This window comes from Camarhynchus parvulus, chromosome 2 (assembly GCF_901933205.1).
Source record: "Camarhynchus parvulus chromosome 2, STF_HiC, whole genome shotgun sequence".
In the NCBI taxonomy this organism is placed as follows: domain Eukaryota; kingdom Metazoa; phylum Chordata; class Aves; order Passeriformes; family Thraupidae; genus Camarhynchus; species Camarhynchus parvulus.
In genome coordinates this window covers 36985181-37000338 of record NC_044572.1, presented here as the reverse complement: position 1 = coordinate 37000338, position 15158 = coordinate 36985181, and the positions used below count along the sequence as shown (strand labels likewise).

General features: G+C 35.9%; 1 protein-coding gene across 1 annotated transcript in view; it reads right to left on the bottom strand.

Annotated features, from left to right (window-relative positions):
- KCNH8 (potassium voltage-gated channel subfamily H member 8) overlaps positions 1–15158 on the bottom strand; it is a 176421-nt gene that overhangs the window by 41106 nt on the left and 120157 nt on the right. The window contains exon 8 of the mRNA XM_030943733.1: positions 4041–4238. Within this exon, the coding sequence (XP_030799593.1) occupies positions 4041–4238 (198 nt within the window). The remainder of the gene's footprint in view (positions 1–4040; positions 4239–15158) is intronic.

The following is a 15158-nucleotide window of genomic DNA, read 5'->3' as shown; positions in this document are numbered from 1 at the left end:
CAGGTATGCTCAGAAGACAATGAGATACTAATAATCAGTATGGAAACTAGACTAAAATGTCAGTTGGAAACTACATAGAATGTAACAGATTTCAGAGAACTCATATAAATAAAAGCAATCAAGAGTGCAGACCATGTGTAGAGGAAGAAGGTTGTAAATAACATTTAAAAATGTATTGTATTCTGGGTGCGATATTTTAAAAAGTCAGAAAACAACTGTATTGTAAAGCAGAAATTCAGGCTAAAAGAAATATTCAAAGAAACAACCTGATTTCTTATGTTGCTGGACATAAGATGGTTAAAATATGGTTAAAATTGTTCTGACATCCTGAAGTTTGTCTGCAATTAGTGATTGGCATAAGAATAAAAAGATCAGAAGCAAAATTGAAGACATATTTACAAATATAGGTCATCTGGGTTTGTGTGTGCAGAAATGTGTTTGATTATTTGAGTTGGAAAAATCACAGCAAAAATTGTCTGTCATGTGATAATGATCTAATGTATAGAACATACACATCTACAAATTGTTGATTTAACAAAATTACTAAAAAACTTGATTATTTCTCTAAAGAGACATCTGTCTTTATGGTGCTTGAAAAAAAGCAGATGGACTTCTCAGAGTGACAAAGGAATTGGTTTATAAATGAGACAAACAAGTTGTTGACCTTTTTTGTTACTTTAAAAAAGTGCAATGTGAGTGAGAAGAGGCAAGAAAGAGCAGGAAGAGGAAAGGATGCACTTTTAAATAGTAGAAATAGAAAATTCTGTAGTTTGGAGTGTTAGAAAACTTTTACAGACTGAGAAAAATGCAAAGGAGCTAGTAACAATATCTGTGTCCTTATTGTGAAGGGAGTGCAGGAAATAGATGAAGAACTGCAGTGTAGAAATAGGAAAAAAAAAGATTATGGATGTAGTAAGAATAGTAAGCCTAACTGGAAATTTATTTCTAAAAATAGGTAGCTATTTCAGCTAGGTGTTACTCATGATGGTGCAGTGAATTGCTAAGTCATTAATGTCAGAAGCTAGAGCAACAGAATGTGAGGGACTGGTATAATATTAGATACAGGATATTGTATCAGAAATATGGCAGCTAGGTCTGAAACAATTCAGCCAGACACAGATAAATAGGTTAAAGAAATAGTGTAACCTTTTTAAGGATGGAATAATCAATTTTAAAAGGGGCTGGGATAAAGTGTTAGGTGGTGTATGAATGCAAATCTAAGACTCACATGTGATGTAAGTCCCTCATGAGACTCCCAGGTTAGGAGCTGGACAGTGGAGAGATCTCAGTGATGTTATTATAGGCACAAATATAATCTAGAATTTTATTATTGTGGTAGAATCTGTCTTTGCCTATATATATTGGAAGGCAACTGCTTCTTATAATGACAAGCTATTCTTGGCTGTGACAGGCATTAGAATTCTTTATCAAATAATCATACACTTACCCTACTTTCTGTAACAAAACCTATTACACTTCTCTCTAAACTCAAGTAGGACAAGTTCAAAACTTCTAGGAACTATATTTCAAGCAGTGGACTTTATTTTAATAGGTACTTTAAATCACATTTTGCATAGGGAACAGAGGAACACCTCTGACCCCATAGAGGACTGGAACTACTAGAGTGGGCCTCCAATCTCTTAAATACAAAAATACACATTATTTGCTGAAAGAACATGGAGAGTATAAGACAGAATACGGTATGATCACCTGCTGGAGGGCAGATCTGGACAATATTTTAGATGCTGGGTGTCCTGGTTACATTTTAATAAGTAAATTTTCTTTCCAACTTTAAGAAGACTTACTGTATTGAACAAGATATTTTATCTTCAGAATATGACTTGTTAAAAATTTAAATTTCAAATTTATGCAAAATAAAAATTTATGTGAAAAGGCCGGTAAATATGAAAAAGGTATTCTATACGCAATTTATTTGTTAAGTTTACACTTTTTTTTTCTGTCTTCAACTTTTTCAAGGTTTAAGTAAATTTAGTTAATTTTTTTTTTCAGTTTTTAGTGCCATACATTAAAGAGATACAGCAAAAACTACCGATAAACTAACTCACCTTATCCGTTACACCTGAAATTTCATTAACTAATGGCTTGGTCAAAAATCTGAAAACTGACATCAATTTTTCTTAGAACATCACTTTCCATTAGGGAATTTTAAAATTAAATATCAGCCAAAAAGATACACTAAAATAGGTTTTAAGAAATGATGAGGCATAATGTCCCTAAGCATACAGATTAGCACCTTATTCCTAACAGAGTTTTCTAAGGCATGCTCACCAATCTTCACAGTATCATTCTACCTATTTCATGTTTCCTTGAGTTTCCTCAGAAGTATCTAAAATAAAATTCCTCAAGAAAATAGCTGCAGATCAGCCTCCTCTGCTTTTATTTTAACCTGGACATATCTTGTTCATTGGACCCTTGCAGATATAAATCCATTCTCCTACCTGCTTGCCTTTAAGCAACTTCACTTTTCAGTCATCAGTTCCCTCTTATTCCACTCACCTGACTAGTTCTTCACAATTTATTCAATGTACAAGCATATTACAAGAAATAAATGTGAAATTGTTATAACTGGGCTAAATAAATGTTTAGGATACTTCTATATTCTACTCAATTATATTTATGAAAGCTCTGCCATATTAAAGTGAATTAAATACTCATCACTGCCTTATACAGATCTCTTGATTTCTTGATAGAAGCAAAAACTCCTTCCTTCATTACAGCACATTTCATGTAGTGAAAGCCCCAAAGAAGAGAGACCACGGTGTATTTTAAAACTATAATTTTTTGCAACCAAAGAAATTCATAAACTGCTCGTGGTTTTGTGACATTGTGAAAACCAAAATTATTTCATTCTTGGATGATTCATTATATTATTGCCTCTCATTTTCAGGACTGAGGAAAATGAAAATAATTAATTGAAAAATTCTTTTACCGCTTAATGCTGCAAATATATAGCTTACAGGTAATTCGTCATGTTCTCTGACTTTCAAGTGTCAGATTTCCAATTTGTTGTTGCCAGGAGAATTTATCATGCAAAGCTGACACCCAGGGCTTTACTGACTAGCCCTGGAGAAACACCTACTAGTATTTCCAGAACAGCTAAGCCAGCAGAAATAAAAAGGGAGGATGGAGTACTCTAGCAGTGACTTGCTTTTGCCTCTCACGGCCAGTGTGACATCTTTGCGTTGTATTATGCACACATCATGAAATAGCACATCTGATTTTTTTTTGGGAGGAAGATTAACGTATAGACTGAGCTTCTGGTACTTTCTCTAAAGGACTTGGCTTGCAAATCTCTGCTTGTTGCACCCAGGTGCCTCAGCAGAAGGAAGGGGACCATGAATGAGCATGTGGCTTACTCCAACACTACAACTAGGTAATCAGCAAAAATAAAAATGTCACAAAGAGCTCCAAATACGACAAAAAAATTGCATTCTGATTCAATTCTGAATCAAATGTTTATCAATGATAATTGAACTGCAGTTTTAATTTTTCTTTTTTATGCTAAGGCTCGCCAAACAGTCTCCTGGCTCTGTCCTTTCTCTCCTTCTGGTCTGGTCCTTCAGATGAGGATACACACCAGCTCACAGACACTTTGTCCTGTGGGCTGCACACCTCCCCCTCCCCTCATCACCATTCCCAGGGCTGCTGTGGGGATGGATCTGCAGCTGGTGTGCACATCGTACCTGGCTCTCTGGAAAAGTATCTGCCACAAGTGACTGAAATCCCCAACACATGGCTGGGCCACTTCCTCTGTTAATAATGTGAACTTGCATTTCAGTGGGCAACATCATCTTTCATCACCATAAGTGAACAAAAGGTTAGAAATATATCTGCCTGAGAGAGTTTGTCTAGTGTAAACCAAACAAAGTTTCCTTCTTTTGCCATTTTAAATTAATTTTATTAAGCTTTCCACTGTGTTTGTTTGTGGTTTCTTTTAAGGAAGTTAGCAAAATTTCAGCTTTTATTTGACTTTTTCCAACTCCTTGAAAAGGTTTTAAACGACACTTAATTGTACCTACCCCCAATCAGCATTGTGCAAATGGAGAAGATCTTTTCAGCATCAGTATTGGCTGAAACATTTCCAAAGCCAACACTGGTGAGGCTGCTGAGAGTGAAATACAGGGCAGCTATATAGGCACTTCTGATTGATGGGCCTCCAAGTGTATTATTCTCATAATAAGGAGATTCAATTCGTTTTCCTAGCTCATGAAGCCAACCTGCAAAACAAAGCATAAAAAGAGTTACCTTTTTAATAATACTGACACCACCATGAAAACTTAACATTATACTAAATAAACAGCTCTAGAAACCCCCACAAATCTACTTAAAAACATTGTAGTCTTCACATAACTTCAAGAATAAAAAGACCATTAAACTGTGGGAATTTATGCAGCACATTAAGTATTGTGTCTCTGGGATATTTATTTTTATGTGCAATTTTTTATTATAAGAATTGTATTTCTGCATTGAAATCAAGTGGTTTTGAATTGCATATTACAGGTCTAATTATATAATTTATAAAGTCCATTAAGTCACTAAAAAAATTCTTCACTGAATAGCACTGCAGCAACAATGCAACATCATTTGATTCTTTCCATTAATTAATGCTTGGAAAGCTTTTTGACATTCTAAGACTAAATCATTATAATAGTAATTACATATTCAGAGCTTTTCACATGTTTCTTTTTACAGTAGAAAAGATTCAAAGAACTAAACATAACTTACAAACCAGAATTAATTTTCAAAACATGCTTCAGTAAGTATTTTCTAAATTGTTCATTAAATCTTTCCTTTCATTTTGATAAACCAGTCTATGTGTGCCAGAGAAAGCAGAATTAGCTACTGCCTCAGATATTTGAAAAAAACAACAAAACAACCCCAAAGCAACAATGCAGGAAAAAATATCCAGCTGGAAAACACAACCTGAATGAATTACATAAACACAATGCTTCACAAAAATCAAAACTGGGGAAAAAAGAAGGACAAAAATCTATTTGTGTGCCCAGTTTTGCCTGTTAAACAGCTTGCTTGGGAGATTGGGAATCTTCCTTGGGTATACAGGAAGAACTGCCAAAAGAAAATAATCCTGACAGACAGAATTTTATTTTTAGAAAAGTTCTTTGGGGGTCCCCCTTTGTTAGCTGGGACCTGACAGACTGAATCACCTCCTGAAAATTATTCTCGCTCCACCTCAGTCAGCATCCATGAATTCAGTCAGAATCCATGGATTCATCCATTTCGATGAATCCAAATATGAACTGGGGGAAATCTCTTTGCACAGAATGCCTGCAAAAGCAGGGGGTAGATTTAGAGTATCTGTCCCAGCACTTCCAATTAAGTTGGGAAAAAAATCTGCAGGAATTTAGCACCTAGAGAAGACCTGCTGAACCATGGTTGCTCCCATGCTCATCTCCATGCTTTCTGGCATGCTGTTCTCCAGAGAAAGCTCAGCCAGAAGGGCTGGGTAATGGCACAGCAAGGTCTGGCCATGACCCTGCTGATCCAGTCTGTGCAGGGCAGGGAATTTGATCAAAAACATAAATGAAAGCAATCTGCATTGTCATACAATGGCAGTACTGAGTAGGATGTTTTACCTTGCCAACAGACAGGAAAGCATATGAAAATCTCCTTGATTTTGCCTGGATAGATAGTATTGATCAAGTGGGGCTATTTTATATTTATGGCTCCCAATTATTAAAAATGAAAATAGAGCAAAATGGGAAAAAGAAAAAAAGAAGCCTAGATGAGACAATACCAGTACTCTGTGCACTACTGTTTTTCTGAGATTACACTACATTTCCCCAACAGTAGCATGGTCCTTTGTATGGCAGATTGAATTCCTATATTTCTATAGTAGGGAATGTAACCACAAACATTAAAGAGCATAGAACAAAAACACAAGAAAATCTCTGGCAGAGAGAGGACAAGTTAAAAAAGTCTATCTAAGCCTAACATAAAGTAATATAATCATAATATTCAAGATCAGCTCAAGATTGTTTCAGTTGCAAAACTGAAACTAATAACTTATTTTAAATACTGTAACTGATATGCTTTTTAGGAGAAAATCTCCTGCCTCAGAGTGTTCTAAAATCCATTGATTCTCAGCCTGTGTATTTCCATTTTTCTCGCTTTTCATGCATTTTCAGTGCTATCCAGGAAAGGTGGATGACTGCATTCTTTAACTGAGAGATATATGTGAATTGGTTTCTCCTTTACAACTCGCTTTATGTTCAACGTTTTCATCCAACCCTACTGAAAACTTAGTGCTCCTAAAGGATTCATACCACTAGTAAAAGTGGGGTACAAAGATATGTGTCTATATTGTGTCAATCCGTAGAAGTCTCTACAATATTTCTACAAAAATTCTACCACCAAAACGCCAATATAATAATTTCACAATTTCTAGCAAACACTTCTGGCCAAGATACCAGTATTTGAGATGAGTTTAGTATGCAGTTCTGTGGTATAACTGAAGGTCAGACAAATCATCCCCTTAGTAGGATATATGGCTTATCACTGAGCTAAAACAGCAGTAGTTAGCAGTGATTAGCATTTCTTAATGATTGCTAAAATAATGCCCACAATGTAAAGAAAAACTATGAAGTAAATGTATTTAGAGATTTAGACTTGGAATAGAAAATGTATTTCTGAAAGGGAAAACTGCAAAAATATGTTTCTCTGACTTGTAGATAAGACCATGTTTACAGCTTCTCATTTCTGTTTTGGCTGGCAGAGATTATCCTAATCAGGAACTTCTGAAAAAATTATATAAAGTGGTGTTCCAGCCAGAGTATATAAAATGCTGCAATACCTTCCAGATCAACTAGTTCTCATATTTGTTGATAGCACAGCATTTTATTTTTTTCAGTTTTAGGGTAGAGGCAAGACACAGTTGGGTGTAAATACTTTCATCAGCCAATGGAAATAGTCATGAGGTAGCATCACTGACTAATGCATTTTCCTCTTCAGTTCCTGTAGGTAACAGCTCTCAGCAGATTCTCTGGCAAGCTTGAGTAATTAATTTCTGCCCTCAGGGAAGAAGAGAAAAATAAATATACCTTGTAGTCAGAGGGAGCTTCCTAGAATCTAGCATTATGAATCGTGTCTGGTTCAGAATTAGCATTGTCTAGGCACAACTCTCTGACTTTGAAAACATTTTAAAGCACCAATTAGCATAATTAAGAGGAAGGCCTTTCAAAGAGAAAAAGAGCACTTAAGTAATCAAGTCCCATTGGAAAAGTCAATAGGAATTGGATATCTAGCTCCATTAGGCTACTTTGAAAATTGCTGTAAGAATCTGTATTGAGTTTCATTTACTTATATCTGGGAAGTGCTCAAGTATCAGCAGAAGCCTAAAAAAAGCTTTTAAACCTCCATAGATGACATACTTTTTAACTGGATGTAAACCACATTATTTCATTAACAAGACATCCAGAAAATCAGTCCTTCTCCTGGCTTGGTTCTTTCTCTGCCTTGGATATGTACAATACTCCCTATAATTTGGAGCTTCACACTATACTACTACTTAGATTTTCCTTTTATGCCAGACACTTAACATACCAAAATACTGTCTTGTACTTCAAAAACTTAGAAATTAGTTGCATTTTCTAATGCATTAATTAACTATAGCACTTACTTTAAAAACAAGAGCAACATTTTCTTTTCCAGTTTAAAAAAAGCCCCAGGTCTCTGGTTTATTCTGCACTACAGTGTCAAGAAGAATAAAAAGGTGTGGATAAGGAGTGCCTCTGAGAGCATCCCTGAATGACTGAAAGCAATAGCAGTGATGATGCTGAAAGAGAAAAGTATGAGACAAAGGCTGAGCTTCTCTCAGCTATGATTCCACATCAAATTTAGGGATTTCAAGTATTCCTATGGGCAACATTAAGGTAGAAAAGCCTATCTGCTCTCACATAACCACTTTTTTGATGTCTAAACAGTATTTCAACCTCATTCAGGGTCAGACAATACCTGGCCCTTTCATGTTAGTGAGGAGAGACAGTAAGCAATACTAAGGTAATAGTAGAAAAAGACAATATGCAGTGAGAAATGCTGGAATTAACTAAAGGACACTGTGGATTGTATTTAGTGAGGATTATATTTAAGGAGTATGTCTGAGGCTGTTTTGTTTGTCTGACTCAACTGAAAAGAAATAATAATAGAAAAATGTCCTGAACTGTAGCATATGAAGCCTTCTGATATGAACAGATTTTATGTTTCAATACAGAAGTCACTATCCTATGACTACTAATGTGTGTTGCAGTGAAGAGTTTAGTGCCATTAAGGAGAAGATAAAAACTGTACAAGAGAAATTAGATCCTTCATCACTGGAATGCATTTTTAAATGAAAATCACCATGTAGCCTGAGAGCTGTGTTGGTTCCTACTGCAGTAGTCCCTGATCACTGCTGATAGCTCCTAATTTCAGATCTAGAGCTGTAGTTTTGCACAGCAAAGCACATCACCCTTTCATCACTTAGCAGCACCCTCTGATCTGCAAATAACCATCTCATATTTCCATTTTAAATGGGGAAAAATGGTCCAAGTTTCTATTGATCTCAATGAACCAAGATTCTCGGTTGTATCCATCTCTATATTTCTTTGTATTAACCCCCACACAATAAACCTTAAGACAGAACAGTTGCGAAGAGAGACCAAGTAGGTGAATTTCGTTATTTTTAGGTAAAAAAGCACCTGGGATTACAGTTTCTGTGATTTTAGATGTCCAAATCACTTCTCTCAACTGCCTGTGTGGCTTCTTCAGAATGTATCATAGTTAAGTTCATTTGAAGAGGGGAGGCCACAGCTAATATCGTATTTCAGATGAGATCTTTTAGAACAGCTTAATGAATACATTTTACCATATCAAACCCTAATTATCATTCATCAGACATTAAGACAGTAGCTTCATTTTTAAAATTTCTTCCAAAGAATTTTGCACAATTACTCTCTAGATGTTGCTGACTGATATAATACATTCAGAATCTAAAGGTGTATAAGATGAAATAATTTTATTTCTTGTGTGTTTGACTAAATTATTGAATAATCATTGCCTCTGTTCTCATGGTGATTACTCAGATTCTTCACAAGAGCTTCAAAGTTTTTTATCTCTGTCTAGCCAAAATGTTTCTGACATACGCAACTTTTCCCTGCTAAAATATTTGTAGTTTTCCCCCAGACTATTAATAGACCAAACAGCACCATTCCTACTATTCCACCCTGTGGAATATTGCTGTTACTCTTTCATTGTCACAAAACCTGATCATCTGTTTGCAGGTTTGATTTATAGTGGAGCTTTGCCTGTCATGTTAGGGGAGGCTCCCAGGTACCAGAGCAGATGGTTTTAGGATTAAAGAACCTCAGAGATGACAAGACCAATCATACCACTGCTTCTGGAGGACAGTAAACATGCCAGATCTTACTGGACTGGGTCAATAAGTAGAACAGGAATCAGGCTTTTCTTTCACACAAATTAGGAAAAAAAATACCCCCCCCAATAAACTTTTCCCCTTCCCTCCTCCCCCAAAAAACCCACCAAATAAGACACAGTCCTGAACATGTGACATAGTTGCAGGCTCTGAGAGTGTGAAAACACAGCTCCAGCTGTGCTTAAATGTGCAGAATTGCACACTAGTAAAATACAGGACATGAATTTCTACTCTTTTCAAAATGAAGACAATAAATAAGTCTTGTCTGTGTAAGAGGAAACGAGAAGTGAGTCTATATGATATGTCAACAAGTACAGGGTACAAAGGAACAGCTCTGGCCAAGAGGATTATATTTTAAGAAAATTAGCTGGTATTCAAGATAAGTAAAAGTTAATTAGCAACGCATGAAATTTAAACTAGAGTGATTTTGATATTATTATAACAGACATAACTATAATGGCTGCAGGACAATCAGGAACAATTAGCATTAATCTGGTTCCCTTGATCTTTATTCTGCTAACACACTTTCCTGCAAAGAGTGGACACCTAAAATGAGAAAGAAAACAAATATGATAAAGACAATAACATATTTCTCAAGTACCGAGACAGCTTAAAAATGTTAAAGTCTCAAAATAATTTATTCTAAATACCTCTTATTTTAGCTTTGAAAAATATGGTCCTTATTAGAGTGTATTCTTTATTATGATGAATTTAATGATTTTTTTCCTTTAACTAGAAGGACATAACATGGCTATGAATGAGACTGGTAGTGTCACAGAAGTAAAAGAACACCTACTGCAGTATTCAAATTTTGTGGAGGGAAATTTTTGCCATGGCATAAAATAGAAACAGGTTTGACTGGGCCTATATGAAACATAATTTTATCTCAACTGCCTGTGAATGAAGTCCATGTGGTAGAAGTGCTCTCAAGGCTGCCCTGTGTGACCCTGGGAGCAGAGCCCAGACGCCAGCTGTGCTGACTTGGAATTGCAATGTGTGCAGCAAGGATGGGGATTAGTCCTTTGGATCAATGCAAAGCAGGGGTATCCGCCCCCCACACATAATAGCATTGCCTTTTTCTTACCTTTGAAACCCATTTTCTGTATACTTTTAAATCTAGTTTATGTCCATTTTAGTATTTCCCCCATTTTTCTATGTTAAGGTCATAATCCCTGGCAAATTTCTGGTGCATTGGTTGCATTGGCTAGCCCAGGTAATGAAGGGCTATGTTAAATTTGTACAAGCAGATTATACTTAACCTCTGGCTGAGTAGATTTTCAAGTGGCAGAATGTAGACATGTGGATATTACTTTAATGGAAACTACACAAGATTTTCCACAGACATATATGGAAGTCTATATACATTCACTTGATGCATGTGCACATCACAGACCATAAGAAAAAAAATCAAACACCTCAAAACCCCCTTTAATATGTAATCAAAGAGGAGAAAAATAACCCCTTTTGCATCAAGTGCTCCATGCCTCTTTCTATTCAGCAGATAAAGTCTTCAGAGGGGAGAGGACATTTTATAAGATTTCATGCTTCAGATCTCAGATGTTCACCTCTTTAAAGTCTAATCCACAAACAAAAATCGAGTCTCCTTTCATGTAAGTTCTATATATATCCGTCACTTAAACATCCCAGTGAAAATATGAACAGCATATTTTTTGGGAGCTTGCAAACAATGGAAACTATGAAATGGAAATGAAAACCGGAATATTTTAAAATTACAAGTAAAATAGCTGAGAATTTCAAAGCCACATCATTCTCAGAAACAAACTATGATGAGACATCTCTCCAAAATTACAGATCCACCAGTAGCAACTCTGAGGATCCTTGTCATATTAGAATTCAGATGAACAACTGAATGGATAGATTCAATAAATATGCCATTTGATTTCCATTGCAGAGAAACTGGATAGGATTTTTATTATATCTCTTCCCAAATTAGCACATGAAGAGAGAGATGGTCATGAGCCAAAATCAAAGGCACAAACACACTCCTAATAAAGCTGACAATTCAGACCCTTGCATCTACTTTTTCTTTTTTAAATTTTTTTTAATGGATGAAACTAAAAAATCAGGGTTTGAGCATATATCAGATGAAATTGTAATCTTCTGCCAGATTTTGGGAATTTTACCACTGATTTTTGAGCTTCTGTAACATCATCCAGAGAAAGTTTGAACTTGGACATAATGTAGTCAGAAGAGAAAAACAATGATAAATATTAAAGGTTCCTGCATTGCTCATGAGGCTTGGACATTCAAGATACACAATCCTCTGCAGTCAAAGGCAGGTAGGTGACATGAATACCTTCATATCTGGTTCCTTTTGAATGCCTGCCTTACCCTTTGCAGGTGCAATAATCTGGAGGAGACTGTATCATCCCCAAGATCCTTAGGGAAAGTTTTGATTATCTAGAGACATACATTGAGACAGATTTTTTAAATACTTTCAAAACCCATAGAGCTTTCCAAGCTAAATGTGTATTCCTTGTTGTTTTATAGCATTTTTAGATACAAGCTTAACCTCTGTCAGGTCTACCAAAAGTTAATTTGAGTTGAAAGGTGAATTCTTTTTTAAGACTAACGAATACTCTTTGTAAATAAATTGGCTGCTGTATTTCTACTTGAATGTGCACTTAGAAGGTAGCATTAAAAAAAATTACATTTTGCTGAGCTTCAACTCATCGAACTTGACAAAGTCATAACAAGATATTGACCCATTGTTTTCCCTGAAAATGAAACTTTCATGGTGAAATAAATACTCAATGAACTAATCGGTTTCAGTAGGAAGAGGAGCTCAATCAAGGAATTAAAAAAGGAAAAAAATATCTAAGATCTAATTGCAATGTTCCTTATAACAAGAAAAACACAGCTGAGCCCACAGAAGTGCTGAAAACCTGAAAATTAGGCCTTAATTATGTGATAAAATTCAACTCCGAATTGCGAGTATCACTACTTAGAACAAAAAAGTAGCATTTCTCATTTTTCATGGTAAAATTGGTGCCAACTTCAAGATATGCACAAAACTTCCTTGTAGGAAGTAATTTCTTGTCATTACCCAGGTGTGGTCTATTAAACAATTTACATTTCCACTTTGGGAAGCCATAAGTGTGAGGAGAGGTACCTCCTATTGGAAGGTTGTAATCCACTCCAGTGAAGGCACCAGAAGATTTGTAGTGCAAAAAGCCTCTGGTTGATCAGTCCTGGGCATATTCATGGCTTAAAAATAGTAGAACAAAAGGCTTGATATTAAATATTTACAATGATAGCATTTTATTAGAAAACAATGTTGGAAAGCTATATTTTAAAATATTTAGTTAGCAACAAGCTAGGGCAGTGTGGAGTTTGGCATATCTTCCACCTAATGCAAAATGCTACATAAACACTCTACAAAACACAGTCCACGTGAATTACCAACAGCTTCACACATTTCAAGCCCTGCACATTTCTAGCCAGAATCTAACTATATTTGAGGTATTAAATCTGAAAATTTCTAGATGATGTCCTATCTTCTTTTGTCTGCAAAATAAAGTTTTGCACTTTTTCTCCTACTGTGAGAAATCCCTGAGGAAGAGCCCTAGATGCTTCTTTGGTAGATAATTCATGTGAATTAGCTGTTTACATTTCTTCTCCACCATGTGGCATAATATTATCTTTCCAGGGAATTTATTTCATGCCTACAAATAGAGTTCATTCTGGTGAGAGAAGAAAGAAAGGAGTGGTACTGGGGGACATATCCTTTTGGGCAGAGCTTCAAGACAGTCTCCAAAAAGCCAGCAAATGCTCTGCAGGAACACAGAGGTTATCACCTCCATAAGGCTGTGGGTAAGCTGTCCCCCTCACCCCTACACTGCATTGCTGCCTTGCTGCCTCACAAGGCTGCAGATTGCATCTCTGGGACATGCAGCTGGTATTCTGTGGATGGCTAAACAAATCAGACAGAGCTGTCTCTCACATTTATGAGGAAGACTCCAATATACCTCTGTACCAGTCTCACAGTATAATGTGATAAAGATTCCCCTTACAGTAGAGATACATTTATTCCAAGGTCTATATTACATATAAGAGCTATGTATCAAGGATTTTAAGAGCTGACTCAGCAGACCTGAAAGGAACACATTCCTCTTGATATTTTATGACAGTTCTCTAAACATTTAGACTTACTGTTGCAAAGAAGCTCCAGTGAGCATGGTCAGTGCACCTGCATTCCTGCAGAACTAGGTCATAACTTCCTTCAGCCTCATTTGTCAAAGAGTCATTTAGAAAAGGAATGTTCTCGAAGCTCTTCCCTATGATAAGCTGGTACAGCTCTTCTCAACAGTAATTTGTTAGATGACGATGAAAATGTGGGAGATTTAAATCCTTCTTGCTTTTGCAAGTCAGCTGTTTACTCTCTCTTTCCCACACCTTTGAATTACAGAATCAACTAGATTGGAAAAGACCTTTGTACCATTAGGTCCAAAGAAAGGATAAGATGGGGAAATTTTCAATATCAACTTTCTGCAATAGTAGAAGGCAATACATGCAAAGCACTTAATATAGTTAACTATTTTTATTAAAAGTTTTATTTTTTACTAGGAATAGTTAACAAATAGCTTCAATGCCATTAACCTATTTGGAGTGAAGAAAAACACTTTTTAATTTTTTTAAAATTATCTTGCTTTGTTCTGCCCAGTATATTTTCCTAGGGTTCTTGTACTAAAAAAAAAATAGTAGTATAAGTAAATTAACTACTTTTTTGGTGAAATAGTATAATGTTAATTTAATTTTTAGATTACAGGTAAACCATACAAATCTAAACGTATAGGTAATTTGAGAAACAAAATTGTAAGGCCATATTCAGAAGCATGTAAATTATGTGAATATTCTCTTTAAGGAAATGCTCTCAGTGTCCCTGCAGAAAGAGTTTCAGTATTTAACATTACTGCTCCTTAGGCAATTTGGCTGTTACTGTCTTTTTCCATGCTATCAAATGCCTTGCAGCTAAGTTTGGAATTAGACACATTTGTGCTGGTCATCCACTCAGTGCAAAGAGCACGTCCATCTATGCCCCCTTTGCTTCCCTGTGCTCCATCAGTCTGTACCCATCTGTTAGAGCTTTTCAGATCTTATATTTAGACTGTAATATCCTCTTGGGCAAGAGCAGCCTTTTTATCCTGTGTTAATTCAGCAATGGAGACAAGAGGGCCTTGACCCATAAGTAGCATCCCAGGTGTTCCTGCAATAATATTGATGGTAATGAGGGGTTTTTTTGGTTTTTTTATGGTGTCAGCTAAAGAGTTAGAAACCTGTTTTGCAGCTCTATGTGTTTGGAGTCCAAATCATGCCAAAAAGCTACTACAGGCAGGCTATTCATATATTTTTAAAGGAATAAGAACCCTCCTCCATAAGCAATAGAGATGACTTTAAAATGAAATACTTATTATCAAAATATGCCAAAATCTCCCACACAACACAGACTTGCAGAATGTAAGTTTTAAAGTTGCTACCAAATCTTTGTATCTAAGTGTTCATGGCATGGCATAGTTGGTAAATTAATCTCACCTCTACCCTGCTGTTCTCACTGCTCAGTTCTCACCATCAGAGAAATACAAAATAAAGTCTTTCAGTTCTTATGACTATTTCTCAGTCCTAAGAGTTAATATATTAAAGTTCTGACTCAGAATCTGCAAATAAATTCTCATGGAAGCAGTGACAGTGG